At 38.2% G+C, this 15,251-nt stretch overlaps 1 protein-coding gene across 1 annotated transcript in view; it reads right to left on the bottom strand.

Annotated features, from left to right (window-relative positions):
* Positions 1-15,251, bottom strand: part of GRIA3 (glutamate ionotropic receptor AMPA type subunit 3) — a 257,663-nt gene that overhangs the window by 65,430 nt on the left and 176,982 nt on the right. Inside the window, exons 7-10 of the mRNA XM_080910407.1 lie at positions 13,282-13,449; positions 9,407-9,511; positions 8,515-8,622; positions 6,443-6,649 (exon numbers count right to left, since the gene is read on the bottom strand). Coding sequence (XP_080766533.1) covers positions 6,443-6,649; positions 8,515-8,622; positions 9,407-9,511; positions 13,282-13,449 — 588 coding nt within the window. The remainder of the gene's footprint in view (positions 1-6,442; positions 6,650-8,514; positions 8,623-9,406; positions 9,512-13,281; positions 13,450-15,251) is intronic.

Genomic DNA, 15,251 nt, shown 5'->3' with positions numbered 1-15,251 from the left:
ACTTGACACCCAGAGGGGAACTTCCCCTTCTAAGGGGAATGGGGAATCGACTCATGTAAGGGGGTACTGGGAGGAGAGGAAGCGCTAATACTGGGTTGTAAAGTGAATAAATAAATAAACTTAATAAAAAAGTAAAATATATCTGTGATGGTAGGTGATTTCAGAGCTTGTGACCTGTATATAATGTCTGTGAAATAATCAGCGTGATTATCAGTGAGAAGACAGAGAAACAGATTATTAACAAATGTCCAAGACTCCTTAGTTTCCTGGGACTGTCATGGTATGCAAACAACAGGGTTACTTTAAAGAAAAATTAAAGATTTAAGAGGCCACTAATGATGAAAATGTAAAAAACACAACCACTCAAATACAATAATATTCATATATGCATATAACATGTTTGGATCAAATGCATATAACGTGTTTGGATCGAATCCATGCCCCCCGCCCCCTAAATTCCTCCCTTTATATTTGTTCTTAATACAAGTCTGCTATAACTGGAGCCATGTGTGAAGGATTATGGCTAGGACTGAGGAGCAGGTGAGCTTCTGACTTAATAATCAAGTGTCTCTCTTTTGGTGTCCACTCCAGCAGCCTTTTGTCATCAAGCCTGTGCTGGTAACAGCAGCAGGAAAGTCACTTTTAGAACACCAGGTGGGTAAATGCTTGGTATGAGGGTATTCCAGGTGACAGACAGAAACCAGCAAATGGTAAGAGCTCAGGGTGAGACTCTACTAGTGTTTTTAACTTTCATTGTGACTACTTAAAGGATTTTAATCAAGCAGCTTAAGAATGGCTGTGTGGGCTCAGTAAACACACTAAATTAGGTTCGATTTTTTTTACCCACTTAACCAGTGGCAAACCCAAGCAATTGCGTTATTGGAGGGGATTTAGCTTGAGGGGATTTAAAATCGTTTTCATAGGTGGGCAGCCAAAGTTGTAAATATTATAAAACCTTAACTCCAACAGACTCCTATGCACAGGGACCATGAACTTAGAAGCTGGCAGATTTTAAGCAGAGATGACATTTAGTTTAAGTGTAATTTTACAAACTGTTTGAGATGGATGGCTTGTTACATTTTAAAGTATTTTTGTCTGATCAGCTCATATAAAATTTGTAACCCATTTGAAGATTATGTTTGAGAGGAGCTTGTCAACCACTGTTTCAAAGCACTTTCTGATAGCAAGGGAAGAAGGAAGAGAAAAGGAAGAGATGTATCTGCTCCCTGCTCCCTGGAACAAGCCTAAAGCTCTAGTGGCCTTCAGCAGGCACTTTCTCCAGAAAATTTAATGTGTTAGAAAAAAAAGAGTGGAACAGAAGTAAGGTGGACAATAGGCCTACAATTGCTGTCTGTTCGGGAACAGGGATTAAACTGCTTTATTGCTGTACTCTATGAGATGTTTGTTGTCTGCCATTGTTAAGATCTGGAGAAAGGGATGAGGACTATTTAAATCAGGGCAACAACAAGCAGGGTCACAACAGGATTTCCTCATTTTCTTTATCCAGAACAGATGTCCCAGTATGGGTCTATTGATTTTGACTCCTTGTCCTTGGGGAGCAGAGGGATTTAAAGACTCACAGAAGATAAACGGGCATCCCAGGAGCTGGATGAAGGCCCTGCGATGCTAAATTTGGTTGGGAATATTTCCCCACCCCTTTGCTCAGAATAGCAGACTTTCATGTATCATTAATGCTCTTCCCTGGAGTCTATGTGTCCTTTCAGTAGAGGAGCACTTTTATCAAACCATCAGTCCTTTCTGCCAGAGCCCAGTGTAATCAGCTGAAGATTAACAGTGAATACATCTGATACTGGGACCTTGCTTCTCTGCCTTTAACTGGGAGAACAGATTGACTCTCTGTCTTTGTTAATGGAAAATAAATCTGTTGTAGGATAGTGGCAATCTAAGGTAATTTCTTATAGGCAACAAAATATCATTGTAAGCGGTATCTTCTGAATTGCCATTTCTCCTGGGAGTGAGAAAGAGTCTGGGACACCCAAGGACCATGACCTGGAATCCACATACACCAGTCTCATCTTCATTCCTGAGAGTTCTGCTATTTTCTAAGTCAGAAGAACCAATCTGGATGGTATCTATCCTGGCCTTTCCCAAAGCAATCCCACGTCATCTTTATTCTTAATTCTAGGTGGTAAGAACATAAAGAATGTGGCAGTGGCCCACTGGGAGATGTCCTCTTCACAACTTGGGCTCCAATTTCCTTCTAGCCCATTTCTTGCCCTTTTTGTTTTTTTTTAAATAAACTTTGTTAGGTCATATATCTTCTCTGAGGACAGAACATTCCAGCTATTTACATTGTATTTTTAAATATTTCAAGAGATAACTAGAGATTAGCATTACATTGCCCTTCAGGGTACACAAAAGTGTAATGAGTATCTTAGATGAAATCACTCATAATACAGCTAGAATGCAAGCCTTTTACCATGAAGCCATGAAGAAATGACTTATCTGACTGCAATGGTATCAAGATTCCCATAAGCTGATAAGCTTAGTGAGCTGAGCCCATAGAAACCAGTGGGCAGAGGCACTAGATCGGGCATACTGGTATTTGAGTTGCCAAGCTGTGATTTTTTTTTTTTGTGCTGTTGTCAAAATTTGCCACCACCCCTCCTCCCTGCAAAATGACTGTTGCTCATGTGCTCCACCGGGCTTCGATTTCTTGGTTTACTCAATGGGCGATGCTAATATTTGGGCCTGGTGGATCTCCTAGTCATCTGTGAAGATGAATTAGATGTTTGGCTAAAGAATATTTAAGGATCCTGATAGCCACAAAATGTTCTTTTAAAATACCCTCTTAAAACACTTGCTATCTGGGAGCAGGGAAAACTGGCGATGTGTGAGCCATTTTAGCCGGAATGATTACTATGTGGCAGTGTTACAGAAATCCAGCTCAAAATCAAAATTGCTAAAAGCAGGTGGACAGTTTCAAGACCACAATGTTCTGAAGGGCTTATGTAATGGGGAACATTGTATGCTGCTGACGTTTGTTTCAAAAATAGCCTTCTTAGAGATACAAGGTGCCCCAACATCAACTTTGATTTGAATATCTTTAGAAAAAAAATCAGGAATCTTCTATAGAGACTAATTGACTTCTTTATTCTTTACTAAACTTAATTCCTTTTGACTTTTTCTTGAGACTTCATCGTAGATATGGAAACGTCTTTGGCAACGCCTTTTCCAGCTCCTACTTCCTTTCTCGTTTTTCTGCTCTGATCATAGGAAAGACATAGGAGGCTGTACCGGAAAGATGAAGCCATGCCTATCTGTGTAGCTCTCCTGCTAAATGCAAGTTGAAATTCTCCTCTTCTCCATCTTTGTGTCCATTAAGCACTCTGGGAAATCATCAGACAGTTTATTTTTTTTTCTCTTTCTTTTTCTGAAGCAACTTGGAAAGCACAAGAAGTCAGGACTGAAAGAAATGCAAGCCCGTGTCTGCCCACCCCCCCATTTCTATTATGTACAGAGATGTTGAAAAGTTGCTAATGCCAAAAGATTAAAACTTCTCCATGAAGACAAGGGCAAACTCAGCTTATGCTCTTCTGTCTGACAGCAAGCTCTTCCTCCTAGCATGACAGGAAAGTCTAGCTTTCCTACTCCTAGAATTTAGAGAAAAGTGTAGTTTGACAGTCCACTTTGGTGGATTGGTTTGCTGTCAGTTGTCCAGAATCACTTTGTATTATTCAGCTTAGAAAACATGAGAGACTCCTTCTAGGTCAGGAGAGGGGAGAGGATGTGCCTTTAAGAGCTTTCCTTTCTGCCAGGGAAAGGAAAGCTCTTCCCAGAGCAGCAGGAGAACAAGGAAAAGGTTGCTTCAGAAATCTCACCTTTTCAAAATTGAAGAGATGGGGTCTGAATTACTAAACAAATCACTCTGTATTTCTCCAATTCCCTCACTTACAAATAGATAAAGTAGAGAGAGAAAGGGACGTGTAAAAATTAAACTATGCAGCAGAGAGGGCATCCCAGAGGAGAAGTCAAAACACCATGAGAGTACCACATTTCATCTGAACAATGTCAGGAAATCTCTTCTACATCACCGTGCCTGACATCTTGCTCAATGTTAGGAAGGCACTGATCTATTTCCAGACTGTGCTAGGTTTCTTTGGAGACACTACAGGGCTCTGACCATTCTGTTTTGATGTGCTGGTGAACTGATGGACTAGATCACGTCAGGTAACTGGAGCAGTATTAATTTATACCTCAATTTCTTGCCATGCTACTAAAGGCTTGAAAACTTTTCTCAAAAATGGCCGGGGCACTAAAAGCCTTTTATAATAAAATTAAAATATTATTCCAGATGGAATGGGCCCAAAACAACTTTTGCTATAGGATAGTATGGTGAACTGATTAAAAGCACATGAACTTCATAGATCCAAGTCACTGTGTTGTTGTTATGGTCAGAAAGTTTGTGCCTCCCTTTATATGTTGAAATTTTAATCTTTAAAGTAATATTATTTAGGAAGTAGTTACTCTATGAAGTGGAACACTGATAAATAGGACTAGTTCTCTTATATAAGAAGCTTCAGAAACCAATTGTTCCTTCCCTTATGTGGGAATACAACAAGTAGGTACAGTTTATGATCTAGAAAGTTCATCATTACTAAGACAATTAAATCTTTGATCATGAACTTCTCAACCTCCAGAATAGTGATAAATCAATATCTGTTGTTTGTAAACCACTAGTCTAATATACTTTCTTACAGCAGCCTCAACAATTAAGACAGGCCCTGCAGGATGTTTGGTTTTTGGAATGTGACTTCCATTCTTAGCTTAAATAGTCTCACATATACAATGAGGTTACTAATGGAACTTCTTCAAAGGCATGTTGTGAAGATTAAAGTACAGAATGCCTGTAAAGTACTTAGCACAGTAGGTAATAGCCAATGAGCACTCTGTAAGTGCTAGCTAATAATAACAAAGATATTGCCTTATTTCTCCCACCATGAGCTAACTTCAATGAGTCTTTTGTCAACCATTATTGTATACAGGTATTGATTGATTCATTAGGGCAGAGTGAGTTTTCCCTATGTAATGTACTAAAGTGCAGGGAGCTCTATAGGCAATACCTACCTTTTGAGTGTTTGGGAGATAAGGGACAAGAAAGAAAATACATTGTCACCTGGAAAGTGAGAGGCCAGTTCTATGTCAAAATGGTTGAGAGTGGCTAAGGGTCCTCAGAAATCAACTGAGTTGTCTATTCCTCTCTGGAAGTGGCAAACCTCTTTTTCATCTCTCAGTTCACTTGTGTCTCATCTGCAACTCAGTACGGCCCCAGTTCCCAGGGCCAACCTTGACCTAAGACAGGTGGTGATTGGCTCCAACCCCACAGATGGAGGTGGGGGTTCAAGTTACTGTGCAGTTTGTCTGGCAGGAGGATAGTGTCCCAGTTTTGATACCTGGGGCCCAGCTTCATTTTAAGCCTTAGTTCCCATTCTCTGTCCTCATTTTTAGAAATAAGCTCCTTCCTTTATGCTGGTATCCAAAGGCCTATTCTAAAAACATACTGAATGATCCCAGAGATTGAGTGACACCCTATTTGTGCTGGCTACCACTGGAGTCATTCTCTATCTGATAGATACATGGATATTTGCTTCTTACTGACTGTGACTTTCTCAGCACACACCCCTTCACTTCATTTATCTTCTTAATATCTATCTATTGTCTAGAAAGGTACCAATCATAGCAAGTGATTCTTGTTTAGATCTGAGCTTTGGTTAATTAGAGATTGGTTTATGAAATGGGTAGTTCGAATGGCCTGGTGTACCTGTCCTCATATACTTCATTGCTCTGCCTAAGATCTGATCTTCCCTGAGACCTAAACCATTTAAAACTTAGTCACCAAGGAGCTGTGACAATACCACTATAGTCTTCAAGTTTCCTTAAAGTGGGCAATTGCAATAATATAGATCTGATTTGTCAGTGTAAAACTAGAGGTAGGGATACAGCTAAATGATAAATGGCAAACATCTTAACTAAGGTAATAATGCTGATGGTTGGGACAAACAAAGACTTAGTAAACTTCATACTGCAGACTGGTTTATTAGACACTAGACCTGAAGGGATCAATGAGGAAAGATGGTGATACTGCTAAGGAACTACATGGGTAGGTAGGTGGTGCTGGGAACTGATTCAGTGAAATACAGGAGTAAGGAATAGACTCTCAATAGACGGAAGACTGTTCTTAATGTGGCCAAGTACATTCCCTCAATTTTATTTTTCTTTTTGTAAAATAACCTTCGTGCTCAGAGGAAGCTACTGATAGTTTTCTGTTTCTGACCTTAACAGCATGAGAAACTATTTGTCCTTACAAACTCATGAAAACTCAGTAATCTGATAAATCTTGAGATTGAACATTAGACCCCCCCCATTTACTTGTTAAATGAAAAGCACAGAAATTGATAACAGTGAAATTGAAAGTACTTACTCCATAGACAAGTTCCCCAACCATGCCATTCCATATTTTAGTCTCTGGATCTCTTGCGCCATATTTCCCATCACCGACAATGGACAATTTGTATTTGATCCTTACGTGTTTGGCTATTTCATAGGCTAAATCGACACAATAGCCTTCATAGCGCTCATTTCCTTCCAGTTGCTCATGGTTCTTTTTATACATTACATATGGTGATTCCTTAGAAACCAGAAAAAAAAAAAGAGCAAAAGATTAGTCTTATCCATTTTTCCAAGGTAAGATAGATGTAGTAGAAAGACACTTTCCTCTTTGTTATTATTTAGGCTTGGTGTGTGGAAATGATTTTTTTTTGAAATTCTGACTTAATAAGGAAGGGAATCTCAACTATTCATGGGGCCATGTATTCCTTGGAGCTCCTAACTGATGATTTAATGAAGTAGAGAAAAATTGAATTCCCCCCCCCCACAGAATTTAAAAGCAGGACTACTGGTGAAAACCAGTAAAGTCTTTTGATGTAGTTGAATTGGAAAGTACTATCTCCTTTGGTACATAAAGATGATTTGCCTTTGATTTCTCAGATTGTATTAGATTGGAGCTACAGCCAGCTCAGGTGGGCCATAGGGAAACACTGCAGTTCTTGTGAAGCTGGAGTGTTTGGCTGGCTTTTTTCCATCTGAGGGCAATATACAGTTCTTCAGATAAAGTGAAGAAGAGAAATTGATATGTGCTGTTTAAATGCCATACCTGTTTTTGCCCAAGATACACACTTCCTTAAAAAAAAAGACCATGGGAGTTTTGGAGGGTTTGGTTAGTTGGTATTGTTGTTCTTCCCATGAGGTTGCAAACCCTTTCAACTCCTTCAGTCCTTTCTCTAACTCCTTCATTGGGGTTCTCATGTTCAGTCCGATGGTTAGAGCTTTTGGGAAACTAATCGGAAATGACACTACTCCCTCATATCTAGTGTGTTGAATTTTGTGGAATACTTCTACATAGCTAATTGTGCCTTCAAATAGTCCTAAGATATGGGTAAGAAATCATTATTATTTATTTCCATTTTTAAAATTGCAAAAATAAAAACCTGGGGATTAGAGAAATTGTGACTTGCACAGTTATACAAAGGAATGTTAGATCCAATATTAGAATGTTTACTGATTTTCTTTTTTTATATAACGAAAATCCTTCACAACAAAGAATTAGAGTTTCTATCCAGGCGAAACACTAATCTTCTGGGTGAGAAGTGGAAGAGGACAATAATATGTAAAATTGTTCTTCATTCCTGCTTTCATTCTTTTCCCTCTCTTGTTCTCTGTCTTTCCTTTCTGAGTATATTGCAAATGAGGCATGTTGTGTAGAGGTCAAATGAGTCATGTTACTTGTGTAGAGGTCAAAGTGATAACTTGCAGGGGTCAGTTCTCTCCTTCACCTACGTAAGTTCTGGCCATCAAACTCATATCATTAGGCTTGGTGGCAAACACCTTTACCCACTGAGCCATTCCCTCCGCTCCTCTTTCCTTTTCTTCCTTTTAATTTTCTTGTAGTATACTTTGCTTTGGCCGATTATCCACCTCTTCCTTCCCCGCCACAATTACCTCAACCCCTCTGGAAAATTTTTTCCACAATATTTTTACTTCCATGTTGATATCACATGTGACCTGTGTCCCTCCCATTAATATCTCTTTGCTCTCATGGGTCTGCTATCGAGTTTCTTGGTCTTTACTCATATTCCTATTTAAATGCCCATATTTAACAACTGGAAATTAGCATCTTCATATGAGAGAGAACATGTAGTATTTGTTTTTCAGAGCCTTGGTTATACTATTAGCATAATTTCTTAAACTTTCCTGGAAATTATATAATTTAATATTTCTTTATGGATGAATACAATTCCATTGTGTATAATGGCATTTTGTTCATCACAAAGAGGTGCTTGAGGATCCCTGAGCAGCTACTGTGTTAGAACTTCTGCATGCTTAAACTCAAAACTGGATGAATAATATTTTTAGAACTGTTCAGAATACTTAGAACTAAGGAATACTTTTAGAACGCTGTTTCAAAAAGCCTCCTTACTATATGCCCACACTTACCAGAATGGTAGTCACTACGATGGTCCGATTTTCTGCAGATGAGCTGTCATTGCTGATTTGTTGATCTGAGAAGGGCACAAACCTTTCATACTCATTCCAGTAACCAGCCTAGAAAGAACAGACATTTGACCTGGATGCCCATATTTTCTCTCAAGAAATACAAAGTGAATTTCAAGGAGCTTGAGATTTACAAGGATTGATACCCTGTTTCTACATTTTTAATTTCTCCAGGACTAAAAGGATACACACAGAAGTGTTTTTGCTACTCCATTATCTTGAGGATTCCTTTCCTCACTTCACCCTTTCCTACCAACAATTCTGCAAAATATTCGAACCTGCTGCATAATGACCACTTTTTCTATCATTAAATCTCTACAGCAGAAAAGTGTTTGGAATTGCAAAAAGATGATATATAGGAGTCAAAAGCCAGTTAGCAGCTGGTAGATATACAAGATAGTTTATATTCTAAAGGTTTATCATATGGATACAAATTCCCCCTCATGTCTAACTCACTTGTTAGTGAGATAGACGCTAACTGGCCATATACAATTCAGCTATGAAGAAAGAGATTTTGTCTCAAGTACTTTTGGTGGTGGGTTGGCAATGACCTACATTCATTCTTGTTTGTTAGATCTCTTCCCTTTGTTTAGAAAATTGTTAGTAAATTGTGACTCTACTACTTTTGTGGGACTTAGAGGGTCATCCTCTTTAATAACATATGGTTGGATCATTCTGATTACAAAACTCTATGTAACTTATCTCTGCTCCTCAGCAGATGGAAAGACAGAGACACCCAGCGGGGCTTTTCTTTGTGTAGTTCCCACATATCTTGTGTGGACATGCTTTAATCTTTGGAGAGACCTTTCTCTTATTGGGTGTCTTGGCTACTTACTTTGCGAGAGCCCGAGACTTTCATTTCATATACATCAATGGTATAATTTGTCCTACGTCCGTAAGTGTCAAATTGGATGTTTCCAGTCATTCCTTGGACTTGTACCTGGTAAAAAGGGCAAAAGGCAAAAAGTTAAATGGACTTTTACATTGTTGACTCTAGGTCTCTAGGATGAAATCTTTGAGGATTTTCATTTCAAGCCATTGAACTCTATGTAGCAGATAGAGTCTTCACAGAGCTTTATTTTCTTAACAATGTATTCTTGGTATGCTTTTAAGTTATGAAGCTTTAAGTAGGTATTAGAAGTGGTTACTTGTATAATGTAGTGAGATGTCTCTAACCAGTGTTTCAAAGACTTGAACATTTCCAGTAGTCCCTCCTTAAGAACGGTCTTTAGTCTGAAATAGGTTAATGTATTATTCTGCATTTTGAGTTTCTTGTGGGGCATCATTGTGTCTAATCTTCATATTTTCAATATTTGAAAATAATCTGCTTTCTACATCATGACTCAGTAATCCTAATCTGTGAAATGAAAAATCCTAGAAGTACTGATTTTTCAGAACTATTTAGATGATTCAATGAGTTCCAAGTAGTGCCTGGCACGTAGTAAGCATCACAGTGCAGTCTAACTATGTTAACATTTACAATTATTTATTATTCTGTGTATATAATATGAGTACATGTAAATGCAGTTATGTGTGCTATAGTATATGTGTGGGACAGAGGACAATTTCTGGAGTTGATTCATTCCTTCCCCTGTGAGATCTTGGGATTGACCTCAGGTCATCAGGTTTATGCCTCAAGCACCTTAACCCAGAAAGTCTTCTTTCCAGCTCCAATCTGAATGAATTACCAAGAAAAGTGACTTGAGCTATTTTGTGAGAGAGTTGCCCATTTATGGTCTTCTACTGTGAGACAAGCAGTCTTTCCTCCTTATTTAAACTATATGCAAGGTACAGACACATAGCAAAGAGCATGGGTACCATGGAGAGATAGTTCAAAGACTGAGAAAAATTTGTGAACATTTAGGAATCAGGAACAGAGACAGAAGTGCTAGAGCTCCGTTCCTGATTTGGGATGCCAAATTCAGAGTCTATATACACCACCAGGGTTCCTGGCCATATGAAAACAAAAGGCCATATCTACTGACAGAATTTTTCTCTATAGTTTAGAAATATCAAATAAAGACTGTCAAAGTATTGGATGTTTTACTTCCCTAGTAAGGGTCAGAGACATTAAAGAAAAATATTGTTTTTTGTTGTTGTTGTTTGTTTTAGGGTAAACTGACAATGACAAGTTAGCAAACAAGTCAGGAGCAGTAATAGGGTTATACTGCCAAGGGGAAAATTGATATCAAGGCTTTGGTGATATTTTTTTAAAAAAGTAGATTCCTGAGTCCCAGTAGGAGAGCATGGAACTGCTTTGACATGGCAATTCCATCCAACCCAACAAACGTAAGCACAAAGCTTGCAGACCACGTGAAATGATGATTCTAGGTAAAGAAATGGGACCTTTATCAATGCATTATTCAGTAGGATCAAAGTGATGCATATTGTGATGTCTGAAAGGCTGAGACAATTGCATAGAAACCCTTCATTGCTGTACATACTAAGACCTTCAAGTCTCATTAAGAACTACACATTTCAAAAGAGCCAGGTTATCTGAATTTGATTTATGAACTGGGCAGTCAACAGCTGTCCTAAAGATGCCAACCCTCATGATGCAAAGTCTTCAGTGAGTAAGAATAGAACTGGACCACCTCTCTTAAGTGTGGTCTATTTTTAGTGATATAGACTAGTATTGAATGTCAGTGACAGCTTCCCAGGACCTCATCTAGAATCCCTCTTTAATCCAAACAATCTTAATATTATTTACCTATAATTTTAATAGTCTCTATCTTCTGGATTGGGAGCATCTTAAGGTAAGAGACATTCATTTTCTATGTTTTCAACACTAATGTAGTTAAAATACCAACTCTCCTTCTCTTGTCTCATTTGCATACTAATGTGGAGCCCAGTACATCCTCATAAGGCTTACTAAGTGGGGAGTGGATGGCATGGCTATACGTTCATCTAAACAGGCCCCATACATGCTTCTAGCTAAAAACAGTGGCTTGGTTTCTAGATTTCTTTAGAGGGAGAAAATGATTTATTGAGAAACAATGATGCACTGGCTCATGAGGAAGAACGCCTGTACATCATACAATCTTATTTTTAACGAACTTCAGTAAAAAGAGATTAAAATAGAACCAGGCTTATTTTCAGCCGTTTTGAATAGCAACGTTCCGAGGGACATATTCTTGTGGAAAGGCCAGTGCTTTCTAGATTTCTTGGAGCAATAGAAACAAGTTGGTCTGTGAAAAGAGTTGGGGGATCCCTGTGTTCAGGTGATTGACGACTAAGCCTGGGAAAGATGGTGACTCATTTGGCCTGTCCCTTGAACTTATCAGTGAGTTAAATATCCAAAAATGGTTTTGTGTGACCAGATTGTTGGTCCAATTAATTTATAGCCAAGTTGGTTTCTTGTTCTCCATTCTGGTGGCCACATTTCTACTTGGGGAAAGTGGTGGTTCATGTTATGAATGGCCAATGAATTAGAAATGCTGGCTCCTGCCCATGAGGTTTTGTTGATGACAATTCATTTTGATTCACTCTGAGGCAGTTTTACATTTCGCTCATCATTATGTTTCACCTGACAATACAAATCTTGTAACTGCTAGGAAGGTGGAATTTAATTAGCTGCTCTTCAAAATCATGCACCGCTGACTCCATAAAACTACACTCGGGGCATCTGTTAGGGAATTGACATAAAAGTCTCCACAGTGTGAGGATGGCTCATATCTCTTTCTTGGAGAGAGACACAAGGGCTACTAACCTCTTTGGACTGAATGCATCCAACTTGGCAAATGAAAGCAGCAGTAAAAGAGCCAACTACACAAAATGGTGCACGTTATGAGGCTGTTCCCACTTCTTCATGGCTGAGTTGTGCACAGAATATCTTAGGATGGCCTCTCTCTTTGTGCACTTGGATGTCCCAAACATCAAGATAATTAGTTGGGAAGAAGAGATTCTTGTACTCTTGGAGGCTCATTTTAATGCATGCAGGGACATGTGGCAGGCATAAAGTTAAATATTCAGGAAAGAGCTCTTGCTTGGAAAGCTGCAATGAATGGGTGATATTGCTCCTAGTGTAAATAATGGAATCTGTTCAAAGGACACTGCTTGAAGCCTTAAATGATCTCCTACCCAGTAAATACTTGAAACAAGTGACCCATTTGATCATCTGTCCATTGATTCCTTGTACTTTTCTTTAGGCTTTTTCTTTGTGGCACTGGGCAAAAGCCTCTTGAAAAGGTCTAGAAATGCACCATGTTCCTGCATTCTACCATGCAGAATAGAATACGTGTTCTCTTTGACAATAGAAATACTATCATACTGTCTCAGTACCACCGTCTTTTCAGACTCCTAACTTGTCTGATGAGCCCAAGGACGGTGCTGTCCTTTGTAATGCCTATTCTGATGTTAGGACCATTTTATAAAAAAATCCCAAATATTCATAGGAAATGTCATATTTGTAGAAGATATGTTATTTTGCAGCTACCAATTAGTTCTATCTATAATTTCAGAGGGTACCAAGTTTCATTTCCCATGTATAGTGTAGCATAGAACTAAAGATTTATTTACCCTAAATTTATTTATTTTTCAAACTTCATAGCAAAACTTTTTATTGGTGGAGTTAGAGATTTGAGTGACTATCCACACATCTTTTCTGCACTGCTTGAGATGCTGTTCCTTAGTACATTCTTCTTTAGGACTCAGGCCTCTGTATTTGTGTCCGTCTAAGGCCCATCCTCCCCAACAAACATTTGTCCTTACCATTTTCAGAGCTCTCTCAATATCAATTCCTTGGCTCCAGGGCACAGCAGGATTTGCTAAGCAATCTCCAGCACTGCCTCTGCGAGATACATCCACTCGCTGCCTCCTCAGGTATCGGAAGGCTTCTGCTATGACCAATATTGCGTCGTGTGTCAATGCAGATGTATACTAAAATAAACGCATGAGAAACAAGGTAGCATGACAAATGACATCCTCCAAACTTGCCTTGTTCCTTGTGCTTTTCATTCACTTCCACCTTTTGCTCTACAAAGATAGCATCCTAATTATTTGAGTTCAGAATTCTCTGTGGGCAAGCCTGACTTTGATGCATTCAACAGTGATGCCTCTTACTCATGTGTGCACGTTAGGGTTATTAAGATCAAATGGCTCAAGGGAATCTCTTTCTTGCTCTGAATACTGTTTCATATGGAGTGAGTGAGTATAAAAGGCTGGGTATTTTATAAGAGAAGAAATGCATGTGATGTTAACGGATGGCATGTATAGATTAGAGAGGAAATAGCATATCCTAAAGCAAGGCTGAGTTATTGCTATTTGTAATAGAAAATTCAGATCTGCTGTTTACTTAGGGGAAAATGGAAATAGCTAAGTTAGACAGCTTGAAATTAATTTGGAAGGAAACATTAATCATTTCTGTCTGGACCATGTTTGAAGCAAGCTAGGACCTCTGGCCAGCAATAAATCAGTTTTTGTTTCCCAGGGGGTAGCAGAAACCAAAGATGCTTTTCAAGTGTCGAAAATTACAATTGTTATTGAGTTTTAAATCTGATAACATTGACAATTTGTAGGCAATGCTTCTTGACGCTACCTCTTTCAGGCGAGAACACTTTACTTTCTGTTCCTTGTATACAATGACATGTTCTACTAGAGATGCTGCTAGTCACTTAACACAAGGGATTTGATTATCTGCAGTTTGAAATGGTGGATGCTTTTCCATTAAATGAATCAACAAAGCATAATTAAAATAAGCTGTCCTCTGCTTTGCAAGGGTGATGAATACTTGTAGAATATAGAATCTTATTGACTTTTTAAAATGTAGCAAAATGTCCTAAGGGGAGTTCTCACTATATAAAAGCCTGTCCAAATACAATTGAGAATGAATACATTGTTGTCTCTACAGCTATCAATATACTTTTCTCTTGTTACTTTTCTTTCAGAAGCAACTCATCAAGTATGACTATAATGGGAGCACATTTTCTTTCACTAAGAAAAATCTTTGTGTTTGCCCATCCTAGCACTACCTAAAGCCAACAGAGTGGTGATTTTCCTTCCAACCATGTGCATAAATTGTCACTAGTCTTAATGCAAGTCTTCTAAACCTATATTTAAAAGAGCTGTATAATTTTGTACTTTATTCAGTTTTTATACCCATGCATGAGACTGCCCAGTCAATCTAAAATAAATTATAAAAAATATTTATGAAACACAAATTAGACAGCATCTAGATTTTAATGTCTAGATCATTTTTCCAACTCTATATATTCTGTATCAAATATTAAAGCAGGACCTTTGATTCAATACAAGGTTCAATACTTTCTTAAACTATTTGTAGGGTTTTACTTAAAAGACTAATATTTTCTTTTTGTAGTAAATACTAGCATGGTGCCTTATACACACTCATTATTAGTGGGTACTTGAGATGGTTTTCATTATCTTTCCTAGAAGTTATACATCTTCAGAGCAAGGATAATCTATACTGCATTATCACTCTTTATATATTTTATCTTTGTTCATTTTTTGTGTCTAACATTATGTTTATAAAATTGTTGGGAATACTTAATGATGAATATATCTTTGTCTTCTATAGTTGCTAAATTGAAACATTGCAAAGCAGTGTGGTTAGGCAGTTTCATGGAAATATAAACTTTTATAAGCTCGCCTAACTATAGCATGAAAAATCATACCAGTTTGATACATTAAAAAAGATTTGATTATGAAGGATTTCTCATTGG

This window comes from Micromys minutus, assembly GCF_963924665.1.
Source record: "Micromys minutus genome assembly, chromosome: X".
NCBI classification, from domain to species: Eukaryota; Metazoa; Chordata; class Mammalia; order Rodentia; family Muridae; genus Micromys; species Micromys minutus.
Note: the sequence above shows the minus strand (reverse complement) of the source record. Positions and strands in the feature narration are given on the sequence as shown.